Below are 18,333 nucleotides of genomic sequence, written 5' to 3' on the forward strand. Positions count from 1 at the left end.
ACTAACTAATTATTCTTGAGCTGCTGCAAAATACGTCTAACCACCAACGCAACTTGCTTCCAATTCCCCGAGGCACATAGTCACATGGTAGGTTTACACTGCCACCTGCTGGCCAGAGGTTGTGTACATTATTATGTTCAAGATTGCTTGTGCATATCATCACATCCCTTTCCTTTGGAAATGTAGTTATTTACATTCATACCTCAATTTTTTTACAATACTGTATGATAGGCATGAATCTTTAGAAAATGTAACTAATTACAGTCCATTCCAAATTCAGTTTCTCAGGTTTACATCTTCGCTTTGTTGATCTTCTGAGTGGCGGTTAAATTTGTGAAGTTACTTCATCTTTGTAGTTGTGGATGCTGCTTGTTGTTCTTGTATCGTTGTGTCTTTTATCTTGTTGTTGTGGCTCTGTGTGCTGGACTGTATCTTCCTCAGGTTGCTCAGGGTTACTCACCATTTCTTCTTGCAGTTGCGTTACAAAAGGTTGCTGAAGTTTCAGCAGAGCTCTTCTGTTTCTTCTTCAGACTGTGCCGTCATCAGTGGATGAGATACAAATTTGGACCTACCTGTCGCTGTACCTTTGCAGACTTTGACCATCCATTCCCTTTGGAATGTTTCAGTCTGAGTGTGTCATCTGGCTGCAGTGGTTGGAGTATTCTCGCAGATCTATTGTCAAATCTCTTTGTGGATTTGTCATCAAATCTACTTGTGCATTTGTCCTCAAATCTCCTTTTTTGAACAGTGATGTGCCATCAATTGTACAAGAGACGAGTTGCTTTACAAAAGTTAGGCTTTAACAAACTAGAACTTAGCCCTGCGGTCGTCTACAATAAAATGGACGACCACCGGACGTTTGACTATTTATACCTCGGCAAGGAGGCGCGGTTAACTCAGCCTCTCGACCAATCGGTCGAGAGGCACATGACCGACCAGGGCCAATGGTAAGCCGGTGTTCTGCCCCAATGGCAGACAGGTATGCAAATCATATCACCACAAACAGTAAGAAGTCTTACAACACCAGGTTAAAGTCCAACAGATTTGTTTCAAACACGAGCTTTCGGAGCGCAGCTCCTTCCTCAGGTGAAGTTCGGGAAACAAACCTGTTGGACTTTAACCTGGTGTTGTAAGACTTCTTACTGTGCCCACCCCAGTCCAACGCCGGCATCTCCACATCATGGCTACCATCCTTTTTTGAAAGATCTATTTCCTCTCTGAACTTGGAGTAACTGACTCTTTAGGCTGTTTGAACTCAAGCTTCCGATACTGTGTGCATTTTTTTTTAGCTTTCTGCATTGTGTGCAACCGTTCACTCTCCTACACTTTGCACCGTTTTGTACCACTGCTTCAATATCTCGGTTAATGGCCAGCCAATAGACTGTCTTTGGCTCTTTTCTTGCATTTTTTTTTTGACACAAACCACAGAGTTTACCCAATCTGTAGGTTGTTCTATGCGTTTAATTACACATAAAGCTGTCATCCTTTCTAGCTCAGCCTTCAATTTGTCTTTCAATGGAGCTGGTACATGTCTCGGTGCGTGAATTACTGACTTCTCCTTTAATTGAACTTTATACGTGTAAGGTAAAGTGCCAAAGCTTTGAAATATCTCATGAAATTCCTTCAGTACAGGATCGACTGATGCATGTTGTCTGGTGCAGTGCTGTCTGCACTGTAAACCTCTTAGAATCACAGAATTTAGTGCAGAAGGAGGCCATTCGGCCCATCGATTCTGCACCAGCTCTTGGAAAGAGCACCCTACTTAAGCCCACACCGCCATCCTATCCCTGTAACCGAGTAACCCCGCCTAACCTTTTTTCCGGAAAATCATTATGTCGCAAAATGATTTCTGCCGATACAGTTGCAGCGTATCTTTCCAAACGCTGGATATTGTCGTGGCAAATGTCATTTTCCCCATCGCTGGCATGAAATGGAGGACCGGGTTGGCCGCTCAAAATGGCCGCCTGTGCTGGGAGCACGTTTTTTATTCGAGTGCATCACTGCACTTTTTATTTTATTTTATTCATTTATTTTATTCATTCTATTTTTTTCATTCATTTTATTCATTTTCTTTTATTTTTTTTTCGGAGGGGGGGAAAAATGCAGAACTTTGGACAGATGGAGACTCCATACTTTCCGACCCCCGAAAGCTTCACCTTCATCCAACAGGTTCCATTGGAGGAGCGTGTACGAGGGCCAAAGGGACCCAAAACCATTTGCTCCATTTTTGTCAGAAGCAAACAAGGCAAGAGGAAATGCTGGGACATGCATGTCAGCTGGCGTAGCCCGCGTAGGTCGGCTGGCATGGTTTGCAAAGGTCAGCCAGCGTGGGCCGCGAAGGTTGGCCGGCGTGGGTTGCAAAGGTCGGCCGGCGTGGGTTGCAAAGGTCGGCCAGCGTGGGTTGCAAAGGTTGGCCGGCGTGGGTCGCGAATGTCAGCTGGGTTGGGTCCCGAATGTTGGCCGGTTGGTAAAAATGAGACCCCGGAAAAAAAGTTTGAAAAACACTGTTCGAACCGACTTGCGGTTGAAGGTGCAGTCGTGTAATTTTAGTACCCTCCAGTCGTCAATGATCCGCTATTTTTTTAACATGTTCGTGGCCATTTTGAAGGCCGTTATTAAAAGCCGGCTGCTGCGGCTGTTGCGCGCGGATTTGCGCGATTGGGAGCGCAGTGACGGACGGCTCCGCGACCCTCCTGTCACCCGCCCGTGACCCACCCGCGGGTCGCGCCCCCGAGTTTGACAATGCCTGGGTTAGAAAACTATCAAATGAATCGCCTGCTTTCTGGATGATCATGAGAAATATGTAGCGCTTGAAAGTTTCATTTTTTTTCGGCGAGCAATACTGATCAAATTGCTTGAGAACTTTGTCGAAATTTTTGTTATCCGCCTCACTATTGAAGACAAATGTGTTAAATATTTCAATTGCTTGGGGACCTGCTACAGTGAGCAGCAACGCGATACGCCTCTCGTCAGGCTGTGCCTGCAGACCAAGGGCTGCAACATGGAATTTGAACTGCTGCTTGAACACCCGCCAATTCTTCTCTATGTTACCGGTGACCTGAAGCTGTTGAGGTGCCTTCAGACCTTCCATAGTGGTCTTCAAAGTCTTACAGTGCATTGAGTACTAGTTGCCAGTAGCTTAGGACTTTAGTAGAAAAAAATTGTTTTCTCATTTGTACCTTATTCTTCTTTGGAGTTTAAATTGTTCGGATCTTCTCAGAATCTTCTTGTTCTTAGTCGATCTTCAGACCTGGTACCATGTCATGTTCTTCTGTCCTGGCCAGCGTGAATGGTACACAGTAGAACATCTAGTTCTTGACTAGTTAAAATAAGTTATAATAAAACAAATGTGAGGTAAAGATAACTGTAATAAATATATTACAAACTACTAACACTAACTAACTATTCTGAACTACTGCACAATATTTCTATTCACCAACCCGACTTACTCCTAACTCCCCGAGGCAGAGAGTCACGTGGTAGGTTTACACTGCCACCTGCTGGTCGGAGGTTGTGTACATTATTATATACAAAATTGCTTATGCATATCATCAAATGCACCAACCCTCTGAAAGAGGACTCTACCTAGACCCACTCTCCCCACCTTCTGTGCCCTATCTCTGTAACCACCTCACCCTACCAAACCTTCGCATCAACAGGTCACAATTAATTAATTAATGATGTTTTATTGATTGTTGTCCAAGACACCAGGAGAATGCTTTGGTCTTATTTGAATATTGCCACGATATCCCGTCTGTCCAGCTGGGTGGGCCGATATGGCCTCAGGTTAATGTCTAATCTAAAAGAGGACACTTCCGTCAGACTAGTGGAAAACCTCACTGAGGTGACGGTGTGTCTGAGTCGACAGTTCGGCCTTGGAGATGTTGAAAGGTTTGAGTGCATCTTTTTTTAAAAAATGTTTGAACAACTATTTCAATTGTTCGATCCCAGAATCTCAAGTTTGAATTGGAAGTGAAGAACCTGGCATTAACAGATTCCAAAGGCCATGATCTGATAAAGGAGGTGATGGTGAAAGTGACAAATACATTGACTCATCAGGTACGAAGGAATGCGCTCGCACTTCACGTTTTGATATCATTTGAATTATGATAGAAGTAAGAAATTCTGACCTCTTTTTCCCAATTTTAAAATCTGTTTTCCTATCGTGAGCACTATTTAATATCAAGGGAACATAGATATTACTGGAGGCCTTGGAAGGGGTGATACTGTGGTTTTGTCAATGGGCTGGTGATCCAGAGGCCCAGGCTAATGGTCTGGGTCCATGGATTCAAATCCCAACGTGGCTGCTGGTGGAATCTGAAATCCGTTAATAAAACTGAACCTGAAACTAGTTTCTGTAACGGTGACCAGGAAACTATCATCAATTGTCGTAAACACCCATCTGGTTCACAGCTGTCCTTTAGGGGAAGGAAATCTGCCATCCTAACCTGGTCTGGCCTACCTGTGACTCCAGACCCACAGCAAAGTAGTTGGCTCTTAGACGCTCTCGTAAATGACCTAGCAAGGGTCGTTCAAGGGCAATTAGCAGTGAGCAGCAAATGTTGGCCTTCTAGCGACACCCACATCCCATGAAGGAGACGTACCATTTGTCATGTTATCTGTTGATTATTCTGTTGTCTACTATGTACGTACTGTGTACGTTCCCTCGGCCGCAGAAAAATACTTTTCACTGTACTTCGGTACATGTGACAATAAATCAAATCAAAATCGAAAGAAAGGTTACAATGGAAAAGAGAGTGGCAAAGCAAAATGCCCCTGGAATAAGTTTGGTCAACATGATTAAGGATTTCCTCACCTGCGAAGTTCTTAAGTTTTTTAAATTATTTTCTGAGATGTGGACTGATCCCAGTTATTCTCCAATGTAACAGGTGTGGGTCTGGTCACTGGCCAAGTTTGTGAACAGGAAGTTCATCATGGAGGACATTGTTCAGCGTTTTGTCGATGGAGAGAAGATTTCTCTGGATACAGAAAGTGATCCATTCTGGGATCCTATCGAGGCAGTCCACTTAGGTACTGCATACATCTGGCTCCAGTCTCTGAACTACTGTATTGCACTGGAAGAACATGTGGAATTTCACAATTCCCAGGGTGAAGAGGAGGCCATTTTGCAAATGAACCTGGTACCATGCACCACAACTGGACAGTAAGTTCCCAAATGGATCTCTTCAGCTTGTATTTTTCTTTCTAAAGTATGACTCAACTCAAAATACATACTAATAATTTGCACGCCTGCTTTGTGTCTGAAGGCTGTACCAAAGAGACTGAAATAATAACCTTTATTGTCACAAGTAGGCTTACATTAACACTGCAATGAAGTTACTGTGGAAAGCCCCCAGTCACTGCATTCCGGCGCCTGTTCGGGTACACAGAGGGAGAATTCAGGATGTCCAAATTACCTAACAGCACGTCTTTTGGGACTTGTGGGAGGAAACTGGAGAACTCTGAGGAAACCCACACAGACACGGGGAGAACGTGCAGACTCCGCAGGCAGTGACCCAAGCCGGGAATCGAACCTGGGATCCTGGAGCTGTGAAGCAACAGTGCGAACCACTGTTCTACCGTGCTGCAAGCTTGTAAGACAGCCAACAATAGGGAGGCACGGAGGCACAGTGGTTAGCACTGCTGCCTCTCAGCGGCGAGCACCTGGATTCGATCCCGGTCCTAGGTCACTGCCCGTGTGGAGTTTGCACATTCTCTCCGTGTCTGCGTGGGTCTCACCCCCACAGGCCAAAGATTTGCAGGTTAGGTGGATTGGCCAAGTTAAATTGCCCCTTAATTGGAAATGTTTTTAAAATACAGCCAGCAATAAAATCACTCCACTATAGTAAATATATCTCAAAGCGAGTTACAACACAAAGAGAGGCCATTTGGCCCATTTTCCCTGTGCTGGCTCTTCTATATCCCAGTTCAAAATTAATCCATTCCTCCACTCTCTCCCCATAGTCCTGTAGTTTCCTCTACTTCATAAACTTAGTTATAAAGTTTTACAACACCAAAAGAGGCCATTTGGCCCAACATGTCTGCATTATCTCATCCACTTTTCCTTTGCAAAAAGCAGCGGTCTCGGCCCCAGTCACTCCTGGTGGGAAAGCATCCCAAGCTGTGATAAATCTCTGCAGGTACAGATAATACTAGATATTGTGGGACAACTCCATCACCACGAGAAGACACTAATGAGCAGGTTTTGAAGCTTTATTCCTGTGGTAGTCAGCACTAGTAGTATATTACATGTATTATGGCACTGCCTGTATATTAGAGGTAAATCCCTGCCTGCTGGCTCCGCCCAGTAGGCGGTGTATAAAAGTGTGTGCTCTCCTGCGCTATTCTGGTTCCAGCTACAGGGGCTGGTTTAGCTCACAAGGCTAAATCGCTGGCTTATAAAGCAGACCAAGCAGGCCAGCAGCACGGTTCGATTCCCGTACCAGCCTCCCCGGACAGGTGCCGGAATGTGGCGACTAGGGGCTTTTCACAGTAACTTCATTGAAGCCTACTCGTGACAATAAGCGATTTTCATTTTTCATTTCAGGAGGCACAACATCTTGTTCAATAAAGCCTCGACTGTTCCACTATTCTCGTCCTGGTGGTAATTGATAGGGCATCATTCGCTGGCGGCAGAATTCTCTGATCCCGGTCGTGTGGGGTGGCATCAATGGAAATTCCCATTGACAGCAGCGGGAGCAGAGAATCCTGCCCACCAGAGAACGGCACTCCGCCAAGAGACATGCGGCTGGGAGGCCAGAGAATTAAACCCTGAAAGCTGCAACAAAGTCATTTTTTTATACACGCCAAGTCACGTACACACTCCATTAACCACTTCTAATCTTGACGCTTAGATTCATGTGCAAAACATACCTCTCAGACTCTAGTGACCTGCTTCCTGCGAGTTGGGCATTGTTCACACAAATGGAGGCCCCCAAATCTCACCCCAACCTCTTGCTTCTGTCCCATTTCTTATCCTGCCCAGAGCACACCTACTACCCATCAGTTCTGCCGTTCCTAGCTTGGTGGTTTATTTTGCAAAAAGACACTTTCCAACAAAAAACGCTTCAACCCTTTCACTGGACGAAACAAAATTAGTTTTTTTTTTGTGCAGAACTCTCTTCAGAGACCAGTTACATCACACATTTTGTATTGAATCAAAGTGGTCTGAGATTTCTATCAACATGATATGCATGCGTAATGCAACACAAATCTGAAGGCAATTGAGTTAAAATCTAAACGTTTGATTCCTCAACTGTGTTTGACCCATTTCTTATACCTCTGCTCCCAACTCTCCCTCTCCTTCTCAGAACCATGATAAAGTGCCCATTGTCCTGAATTTAAATAAAGGAAACTCTAATGTTGAGTCGTGAGTTGGTTATGATGGATTGGGGGATGTTACTTAAAGGAATGATAGGTGGCTAGGCAATGGCAAACATTCAAAGAGCGCATGAATGAACTGCAAAGATCAGCCATGATCTCGTTGAATGGTGGAGCAGGCTCGAGGGGCCAGATGGCCTACTCCTGCTCCTAGTTCTTATGTTCTTATTTGTTCATTCCAAAAATAAAACGGAAAAAGTCGCACAACCGTAGGGAAATTAGAGATAATATTAGATCCAAGGAAGAAATATATAAATTGGCCAGAAAAACAGCAGACCTAAGGATTGGGAGCAATTTAGGATTCCGCAAAGGAGGACAAAGGAATTGATGTACTGTAGAAGGGAAAAATAAAGTACGAGAGTAAACTTGTGGGAAACATGAAAACTGACTGTAAAGTTTCTATAGGTATGCGAGGAGAAAAAGATTAGTCAGAAACGGGAATTTATTTTGTTATTTTTTATTTATTAATTTAGAGTATCCAATTAACTTTTTCCAATTAAGGGGCAATTTAGCGTGGCCAATCCACCTCGCCTGCACATCTTTGGGTTGTGGGGACGAAACCCACTCAAACACGGGGAGAATGTGTAAACTCCACATGGACAGTGACCCAGAGCCAGGATCAAACCTGGGACCTCGGTGCCGTGAGGCAGCAGTGCTAACCACTGTGCCACTGTGCTGCCCATGAAACGGGAATTTATAACGGGGAACAAAGAAATAGCTGACCAACTAAATACATACTTTGATTCTGTCTTCACAAAATAGGACGCAAATAATGTACCAGAAATGTTGGGGAACTCAGGGTTTAGTGAGAGGGAGGAACTGAAGGAAATCAGTATTAGTAGAGAAATGGTGGTGGGGACGTTGTTGGGATTGAAGGCCGGTAAATCCCCAGGGCCTGATAATCTACAGCCCAGTACTTAAGGAAATTTTCCTGGAAATAGTGGATGGATTGGTGGACATCTTCCAAGATTCTGTAGACTCTGGAACAGTTCCTACAGATTGGAGGATAGCTAACGTAACCTCACTATTTAAAAAGGGAGGTAGGACTTCCGGTGGCGGCAATGCAGAGCTAAGCCGCACATTCGGCAGCTCCCGCTGAAAACGGACTTTGGGGCTCTTTTCAGGGCCCCCAACGGAGCTGTGTCGGCAAATCCCGACGTGGGAAGAGGACAGGAGTCGACCCCTACGGTCCTATGGTCCGGACCAGGAGTGGGGTAAGGAGAAAAACGGAGCAAGCACCCCTGAAAAAGCGGGGGAAGCAAGACAAAATGGCGGCCGGCAGAGACCCGGAGGACTGGAGGCAGTGGGCTCAGGGGCAACAGGCGACTCTGCTGCGCTGCTTCCAGGAGCTTAAGTTGGGGCTGCTGGAGTCGTTGAAGGTAACCACCAGGAAACTGATGGAGACCCAGACAGCCCAGGGGGCTGCGATCCGGGAGCTGCAGAAGCAAGCCTCCGAAAGGGAGGATGAGGCCGTGGCCGTGGCGGGGAAGGTGGAGATGCACGAGGCGCTCCATAAAAGATGGCAGGAGCGGTTCGAGGAGCTGGACAACCGGTCGAGGAGGAAGAATTTGTGGATTCTGGGCCTCACGGAGGGGCTGGAAGGGTCGGACCTGGCGGCCTATGTGGCGGTTATGTTAAACTTGCTGATGGGAGCTGGGTCCTTCCAGGGGCCCCTGGAGCTGGAGGGGGCCCACAGAATTCTGGTTAGGAGGCCCAAGCCGAACGAGCCGCCGCGGGCGGTATTGGTGCGGTTTCATCGGTTCGTGGATCGTGAGTGTGTGCTCCGGTGGGCCAAGAAGGAGCGGAGCAGCAAGTGGGAGAAGACGGAGGTGCGGATCTTCCAGACTGGAGTGCGGTGGTGGCAAGGCGGAGGGCCGGGTTTAACCGGACGAAGGCGGTGCTCCATAGACGGAGTGTGAAGTTCGGCATGTTGCAGCCGGCGCGTCTGTGGGTCACCTATAAGGATCGGCACCATTATTTTGAGTCCCCGGAGGAGGCGTGGGCCTTTGTGCAGGCCGAGAAATTGGACTCAAACTGAGGGTCTAAGAAGATGGGGGATGCTGTATAATACTGTATTTGTATTTGCTTGGTTTAATGTAAGATATGGGTTGGCCTTAGGGTGGGTGGGGTGATGTCGATTTGTCTTTTCTATATGGGTTTTTCTGTAGGGATCTGGTGGACGGGTTCAGGCAGGGGGGTAAACGGGGAGTTCGAGGAGCTGGTGGGGGGGGGGGGACTGACAATGGGAGTTGCCCTGGAGGAGGCGGGGCTGGGCAGGGCGAAAGCGCGGGCTTTCTGCGGATTTCCCGCGCTGGGAGGTGGTGGGGGTGGGGTCGGGGCTGAGAAGTGCGGGTCGTTGCTGGCTGTTTTCTTTTCCCGCGCAAGAGCGGGGGGGTGGGAGGAGGACCCATTGACGGGCACGATGGAGGAAGGGTAGTCCCACGTGGGGAGGAGTCGGAGGTAGGGCGGGAGTCGCTGGGGTCAACAGAAGTTAGCTGGCTCACGGGAGTGCTATGGAGGGAGGGGCGCGGCTAGGAGGGGTCCTAGCCTTTTGGGGGGGGGGGGGTACCGGGTTGCTGCTGAAACGGTCGGGAAGGAGCTGGAGGACGCAGGGGGTGCTGGAGGGGGGGAGTTGCCGCCGTGGGAAACTGGCTGAGCGGGGGACGTGTTGGGCCCCCTGTTGGTCCGGACCTTTAACGAGGCAGGGGGAGGGGGGGGCTTTGCCCCCAACTATGTCACGGGCGCTGATTTCCTTGATCCTGAAGCGGGACAAGGACCCTCTGCAGTGCGGGTCATATAGGCCGATTTCGCTGCTGAATGCCGATGCTAAGCTGCTGGCAAAGATCCTGGCCACTAGAATAGAGGATTGAGTGCCCGGGGTCATTCATGAGGACCAGACGGGGTTTGTGAAGGGAAGGCAGTTGAATACAAACGTGCGAGGGCTCCTCAATGTCATTATGATGCCAACCATGGAAGGGGAGGCGGAGATAGTGGTGGCATTGGATGCGGAGAAGGCCTTTGATAGGGTTGAGTGGGAGTATTTGTGGGAGGTGTTGGAGAGGTTTGGGATTGGGGAGGGGTTTATCCGGTGGGTGAGGCTGCTCTACGAGGCCCCGATGGCGAGTGTAGCCACAAATAGGAGGAGGTCGGAGTACTTTCGGCTGTACTGGGGGACGAGACAGGGGTGCCCCCTGTCCCCCTTGCTCTTCGCGTTGGCGATTGAGCCCCTGGCCATGGCATTGAGGGAGTCAGGGAACTGGAGGGGCTTGGTGCAGGGTGGGGTGGAGCATCGAGTGTCGCTGTATGCGGACGACCTGTTGCTGTATGTGGCGGACCCGGTGGGGGGGATGCCGGGGTGATGAGAATTCTTAGTGAATTTGGGGGTTTCTCTGGGTATAAGTTGAACCTGGGCAAGAGTGAGTTGTTTGTGGTGCATCCGGGAGATCAAGAGGAGGGGATTGGTAGACTCCCACTGAAGCAGGCTGGGAAGAGATTCAGGTACCTAGGGGTCCAGGTGGCTGGGAGCTGGGGGGCCCTACATAAGCTCAACCTCACAAGGTTGGTGGAGCAGATGGAGGAAGAGTTTAAGAGGTGGGATATGTTACCGCTGTCACTGGCGGGGAGGGTGCAGTCCGTTAAGATGACGGTGCTCCCGAGGTTTTTGTTCCTGTTCCAGTGCCTCCCCTGAAGGCCTTTTTTAGGAGGGTCAACATGAGTATCACGGGATTTGTGTGGGCGCATGGGACTCCGAGGGTGAGAAGAGTGTTCCTGGAACGGGGCAGGGATAGGGGGGGCTGGCGTTGCCCAACCTCTGTGGGTACTATTGGGCTGCCAACACAGCGATGGTGCGTAAGTGGGTAATGGATGAGGAAGGGGCAGCATGGAAGAGGATGGAGGCGGCGTCATGTGTGGGCACGAGCCTGGAGGCGCTGGTAATGGTGCCGTTGCCACTCCCTCCAATGAGGTATACCATGAGCCCGGTGGTGGCGGCTACCCTCAAAATATGGGGGCAATGGAGAAAGGCATAGGGGAGAAGTGGGGGGCTCGATGGAGGCCCCGATTTGGGGGAACCATTGGTTCGTCCCAGGGAGCATTGATGGCGGATTTCTGGGCTGGCACAGGGCAGGGGTTAGGAGGTTGAGGGACCTGTTTGTGGAGGGGAGGTTCGCGAGCTTGGGGGAGTTAGAGGGGAAGTTTGGGCTCCCCCCGGGGAACATGTTTAGGTACATCCAGGTGAGGGCATTTGCCAGGCAGCAGGTGGAGGGGTTCCCCTTGTTGCCCCCACGAGGGGTGCGGGATTGGTTGCTCTCGGGGGTGTGGATTGGAGGAGGGAGGATTTCGGACATATACCGGGTGATGCAGGAAGTAGACGAGGCCATTGAGTTCAACAACTTTAGACTGTGACCGTTCTCCTCCATCTTGACCCTTTTTTTTAAATATCCAAAACATTTTTTGTCCCAATGCAAACCCCCCATCCCTCCCCCTCCTCCACCGGGCCATCTGTCACTTGTTCTTCAGTTTTGCTTTCACTGAGCACTGATCTTTATTCTCCCACTAACACATTCTGATATCTTACCTTTATGCAACTACCAGCAGCTTCTCCTGCTTCCTCTGTCTAGTGACCGACACATCTCCCTTACAATCTCTCCCAACAATCACTGACTCTACTACTCTACTCCAGCTGCTTATGCAGTATATCATCCTTCACTTTTCTCTCTCTCTTTAACTCTGAAGAAGAGCCATACGGATTTGAAACATTAATTCTATTTTCTCTCGCCACAGACCTGCTGAGATTTTCCGGTTTTCTTTTGGATGATGACTGTTCCTTTGTTGAATATGTTCTCAGAGTATTAATTAAGTCTGCATCTTTCTCCAGACCTCTAGGAGAAGATGAGATCCTCATAGACCCCACAGAGTTAGTGGGCCAGAGGCTAGATTTTCAAGTTCAGATCATCCAATGCTTGGGAATCAAATGGGTGAGACAGAACAGCAAGAGAGGAATCCAGCTTCGGTGAGAACATCCCTTATTGTGGAATTAACTATTGATTGTTTGGTCAATAGGTACCAATCAGGCTGCAGGACCTCCATGAAGCAGCCATAGGAATGGAACACACCGATGCCATCTTGTTCGTTGGTCCCAAAGTATGGACATACTATACACTTTGTGCCTCCCAAATTCCCGAGCCCTTTTCCTGCCAGATGATCTTTCCAATTCCCATTTGAATTCACATTCCAGGGAATTCTGGTCCAAAGTTTCACTATCTTTTCTGTAAAGTCATTAAATCCAAACTGCCAAGTTCCTTCCTCCTCTTCTGCACGTGAGTCCGTTCCATTTGCGGTAGAGTTTCTGATTGGTGGTGTGTGTGTGTGTTACGGTGTCCTCAGGTAGTCTGAGTTACTATGGCAACGTGCATTTCTTTTACATACAGGTTGTTGTCTGGAGCTATGGATAGTGGAAGACGGGGAGCCAACATTCTTTCAATCACGTGACTGACCAGGAAAATCTCTCACTCTGACCACCTGTCATTGGTGTGTTGGAAGGATTTTGCAGGTTGATATTCAAAGTGTTTGGCTGTGCTATGAACGTACCTTCCTTGGCCATTGACTCCTGGGGTGGGACTTAAACCCAGAGCTTCCAGCTCATAGGTAGAGACACTACACTGCACCACAAGATCTCCATAGAGCTTCTGAAGACATTTTTATGCCCCTTGCAAAAGTAAAGTAGATTTTCCCAGAGCTGCCTTTTGCTAGGGTAAATATTCCCAGCCTTGATTGTCCCTCCTTTGTAACTCAGATGTTTAATCCAAATTTCTTCACCGCACCTTCTCCAACAGCAGGAGAGTCCAAAGTGGGACATTGTGACTAAAACTGTACGAAATACTCCAAATGGGGCTTTTACAAGATGATCAAAACTTCCTGAGGCTTGTTCCTTATGCCTCTAAATCCTAAACTATACATCTCTCAATTGGGAATGGAGGCAAGAAAAGGGGTTCATTGGTTGCTATGAGGTAGAATAGGAAAGTGGGAAGCTTTTCCTCCCATTTCCCTCCTTCCATTGACGAAGTATCTGCCCGGCCTACAAGATAACCTTTCTGAAGATGGGTCCCACCCGAAACAATGAACTGTCTTTTCCTCCTTTCCCTGTCAGCCATGTTTCAGAGTTCCAGGGTTTGTGGTCTCTGATTGGAATATTCCATATTCACGCACTGATCCAGCATCTCAATGAAGCCAGTGGGGTTGTGCAGTTTGTCTCGGTGCCTGAGGCTACGACAGAAATATATTCAGCTGGGACTTAAACTCCTCTGCCAGGCAACAACTGGAGATGGACCCACATGTGGACCATACTGAAAGCACCACTCATTTTCCTATCTCGACGAAGTGCCCCCTAATAACCCCCCCCCCCCCCCCCCCACACACCCCTGGATGCCAGGCTCTTTCCACTTCAGTACTCTATGTCCCCAATTCTTCCCGGTATCTTCTTCCACTTCTCTGTGCTCCCATCCCCACCTCACACACACCCCCCCCCCCCCCCCCCCCCCCACCATTCAATTTAATTTTATTTATTGTCAAATGTACCGAGGTACAGTGAAAAGTATTGTTCTGCGCACAGTCCAGACAGATCGTTCCATAGGACAAACGGTAAATACACAATGTAAATACATAGACACAGATATTGTGTGAGAATTAAGTTTTAAAAGGTTATAAGAGATGTCGGAAGAGGATCTGTGGGAGAGAGCTCACCGGGAGATCACCACGGTACGGCGCCATCTTTTTTTAAACATAAATTTAGAGTACCCTAATAATTTTGTTCCAATTAAGGGGCAATTTAGCGTGGCCAATCCACCTACCCTGCACATCTTTGGGTTGTGATTGCTTCTTGGCCCTTTGGCTAAGATGAGCGTGAGGTCGGGTGTATTGCCTGGATCTGGTATGTCTCTCTTGTGGGGGCCATGAATTGGATTCAATTTGAATTTGAATTGGTTTTTGGAGCAGGCAAGGAGTTGGATTAAATCCTTGTCCACACTCTGAGCTCTGTAACTCTGATTAAGTAATGTAAAAAAAAAATCCTTGAGTTGTGGATGTGAAATCCACGCAGACACGGGGAGAATGTGCAAACTCCACACATGACAGTGACCCAGAGCCGAGATCGAACCTGGGACCTCGGCGCCGCGAGACAGCAGTGCTAACCACTGCGCCACCGTGCTGCCCTATTCCGGCGCCATCTTCCAGACTCATCTTTATCAGCTTTGAGCCTCCAGGCAAGCTGCCATTGTCCCCCTCCCCCTCCCTTGTGCATAGGAGTTCAACAAGGAAAACCGCTGACCTCGGACACATCAGCAGCCGACTGGTGCATGACATCTTCAAAGAAATGTGAACCGCAGGTACGAAGAGATTTTGGTGTGCCACTGACTTTTTATCTCGAAAGTAGGACTTTGTTTAAAATAATAGTTTTAAGCTAACAAATACCCATCTGCTGTTTGGGTTGACTGAATTGGGTGAGGTGCAAAATTCTTATTTTCTGATGGCGGGTTGCGACGCAGAGATAAAGTCGGTGGCGTGTTTGTGGTGTCTCGGACCTCATCCTGGCCTGTGGTGGGTTCCCACTTGCCAGGCACCAAAAATACCCACTGATGTTATAACAATACCTGAACCCATCATGGAGAAATCAGAAATTTGCATCCCGCCTACATATGTCAACACGCCCTTGTCCTGTTCTTGCCGTTCCCATAAAATTCCCTCCCTAACTGTGTGTTAATCTCTCCAGATATCATGTGTTGAACCATCCACACCCTTTCCACACCAAATCTGTCTGGAACACTGTAAATGCCAGAATAGATCAAGTAATGCAGTTCACTGTCAAAAGCGTGTCACAGGAGCTGCTGAACTATCTACAGAACCATGCTCTGGTCCTGGATCTGTGGGGCCTTCAAGGTAACAAAAGATGAAAAGCCTGCATATATTTGACATAAGAGAAAGGACAGTCTTGGGGGTAGGGGGGGTGGAGAGAGAGACTTAACTGAGGATAAGGGGGAGCTGAAGTAAGTCAATTGAAACTGCTTTTGAAGACATGCAGCCAGAGTTACTGCAGGGATTTGGACTGGACTCCGATCTGTTCGGTAAAGCAGTGTTAAGGGATCTCTTTCTCAAAGAATAATTCTGTGAAGCAAGTATTGCTCTGTGCCATTGGTATTTAAGGTGGATTAAGAGCTGGGATGGTCTATTTTCTTCTTGTTTAAGTGAGAATAAAGATAGCGAGTGAAGGTGTATTCATTGTGTTGCGTAGTATTGTTTAAGGGATAATTGTATGCTACGTTTGGGTGTGATGTTAAAAATTCTACACTGTTTTCGTAATATAGTTTTGTTGTAAAACACCATACCCTTGTTTCCTTGTGAAATCGCTCGAAATCGGAGCGAGCTGTTCTTTCCTCAGAGTCTTACAAATTAAAATAAAATATTGGGGTTTTGGTCCAGTATCCTAGCTACTGTTGGGGTTGTAATAAGTTGGACTTCAAGGAAAGGTGGCCTTGACAAAGCAGGTATTTGCATTTTGCATTGCAGTATAAGTCACATTCTAGTCACTGCTGCCTGTAAATTGTACGTCAATTGTTGCATTGTCTGCGGTGTAGGGCACTAATTGGCATTTTACTTGAGCAGGTAAGAGGGAGTCACTTACTGAGACTGAGTTAGAAGGCATACACATATAATGTTTCACTCTGTAAATAAATATAAGGTTGGGTAAAGATGTAAAGACGTACATGTAAAATTTAAAATAAAATTTAAGGATTACGAACACCCACCAAGCCTGTCAGATAACCCACGGCAACTTTTGGAGAGAAAATCTACACGTCTTAACTAGTTTGGTTTTTTAAAAAATTAATTAATCATCTTTATTGTCACAAGTAGGTTTACATTAACACTGCAATTAAGTTACTGTGAAAAGCCCCTAGTCGCCACATTCTGGCACTTGTTTGGGTTCACTGAGGGAGAATTCAGAATGTCCAATTCACCTAACAGCACGGCTTTCGGGACTTGTGGGAGGAAACTGGAGCACCCGGAGGAAACTCACACAGACACTGGGAGAACGTGCAGACTCCGCATAGGCAGTGACCCAAGCCGGGAATCGAACCTGGGACCCTAGAGCCCTGAAGCAACAGTGCTAATCACTGTGCTACTGGGAATTTTACAATGCAATTCCAAACCACAGTTTTTTAATAAATTTAGAGTACCCAATTCTTTATTTTTTCCAATTAAGGGGCAATTTAGCGTGGCCAATCCAACTACCCTGCACATCTTTGGGTTGTGGGGTGCGACCCATGCAGACACAGGGAGAATGTGCAAACTCCACACGGACAGTGGCCCGGGGCCGGGATTGAACCCGTGTCCTCAGCGCCGTGAGGCAGCAGTGCTAACCACTGTGACGCCATGCTGACCTTACCACACAGTTGAACAGCATTGGTAACAACATTGCGTTTGCGAGGCCTATTGATTTAATCCGCGGAAAGATCACGGCAGTAAATAGCTGTTTGTTTTTCTCTTATTGTCACTCAATTACTGACCTGTGGGATCAACGTGTTGGTTGACTCCAAATGAGAGTATCAGGATTGTAATTGTGTTCTGTTTTGTTGCTTTTTCATGCTGTGAAGAGGATTGTACAGGAATCAATTATTCTTTGGGTGACATTGAACTCACTGATGAAGGCAGCATCATTATTGATTATGTGAGACCACGACCTCCTAGTCACGTGGTGAGTACACACTTGCTTCTTCTGAAAGTATACCCCAGTAGGTTTCGTTTTGGTGCTCTGGTATACTGGAGCTGACCACCTAACACGTGAAGGGAATGTGTTCACGTCTGCCTCCTTGAGGAGGCCAGCTGTAGGAAGAGAGAGGTTAAAGTAGCAGGGATTGCCATCACCTGCAGTTGGCTTTTTGAGTGGATTGTTGTAAATTTGTAACTTATAAACTAGCCATATATAATTGCATATAATTTGCCAATTGCATAAGGATTGGTGGTTGTGTCGGCCACAGTGTAAAATTACAAAGAGACACTGATGGGTTAAATAATCACAATGGCTATTGGAATGTTACCCTTTATAAATGGAAGGCTAGAGTATAAAAGGGAGGGCGTTATGCAATTAAAAGCCTTGGTTAGACCACATCTGGAGTACTCTGCAGTTCTTTGCAATTAACCGTAGAAAAGATATATTGGCCTAGGAACGATACAGCACAGATTCATCAGGATGTTATCAGGGCTCCAAAGGGTTGATTAAGATGGAAATAAATTTATATGGAAGATTAAGGGTGAAATGCTTGAGGGTTGAAAGGAATTGATAGGGTAAATAGAGAGAAAGTATTTCTGCTGGCTTCGAATCCAGGACAAGGGGACTTTACATGAGCAAATACTTTGTCGCACACGTTCCGAGAGGGTCCTTCTTGTCTTTGGACTTTAGGTATGGTTCTTGGTTTCTGGACAGACTGTAGACACACTCTGGTATGTGCTTAACATATCTCTGTGCGGAGTCTGCACATTCTCCCCGTGCCTGCGTGGGTTTCCTCCGGGTGCTCCGGTTTCCTCCCACAGTCCAAAGACTTGCAGGTTAGGTGGATTGGCCATGATAAATTGCCCTTAGTGACCAAAAAAGGTTAGGAGCGGTTATTGGATTACGGGGATAGGGTGGAAGTGTGGGCTTAAGTGGGTCGGTGTAGACTCGATGGGCCGAATGGCCTCCTTCTGCACTGTATGCTCTATATTAGTATATTCTATCCATTAACCCTTTATGCTGCAGCACAAAGTGTGGTAGAAGTGTGGAACACACTCCCACAAGAAGCATTAGATGGTCTTTCGAAGGTCCCAACTTGGACCCAAATTGACTATTTTAGCTTCGAAAGGCAGACCTATGATACAGCTTAGAAATTTTTTTAAAAACAACAACATTGTAATTTGATTAAATTA

At 47.2% G+C, this 18,333-nt stretch overlaps 1 protein-coding gene across 1 annotated transcript in view; it reads left to right on the forward strand.

The window, feature by feature from the left end:
* The window catches only part of kif28 (kinesin family member 28), an 83,703-nt gene that overhangs the window by 57,028 nt on the left and 8,342 nt on the right, over positions 1–18,333 (forward strand). The window contains exons 16-21 of the mRNA XM_038819531.1: positions 3,952–4,059; positions 4,890–5,164; positions 12,257–12,391; positions 15,146–15,312; positions 17,025–17,122; positions 17,533–17,544. Of these exons, the coding sequence (XP_038675459.1) occupies positions 3,952–4,059; positions 4,890–5,164; positions 12,257–12,391; positions 15,146–15,312; positions 17,025–17,122; positions 17,533–17,544 (795 nt within the window). The remainder of the gene's footprint in view (positions 1–3,951; positions 4,060–4,889; positions 5,165–12,256; positions 12,392–15,145; positions 15,313–17,024; positions 17,123–17,532; positions 17,545–18,333) is intronic.

The sequence above is a fragment of the Scyliorhinus canicula genome, chromosome 1, assembly GCF_902713615.1.
Source record: "Scyliorhinus canicula chromosome 1, sScyCan1.1, whole genome shotgun sequence".
Taxonomy (NCBI): domain Eukaryota; kingdom Metazoa; phylum Chordata; class Chondrichthyes; order Carcharhiniformes; family Scyliorhinidae; genus Scyliorhinus; species Scyliorhinus canicula.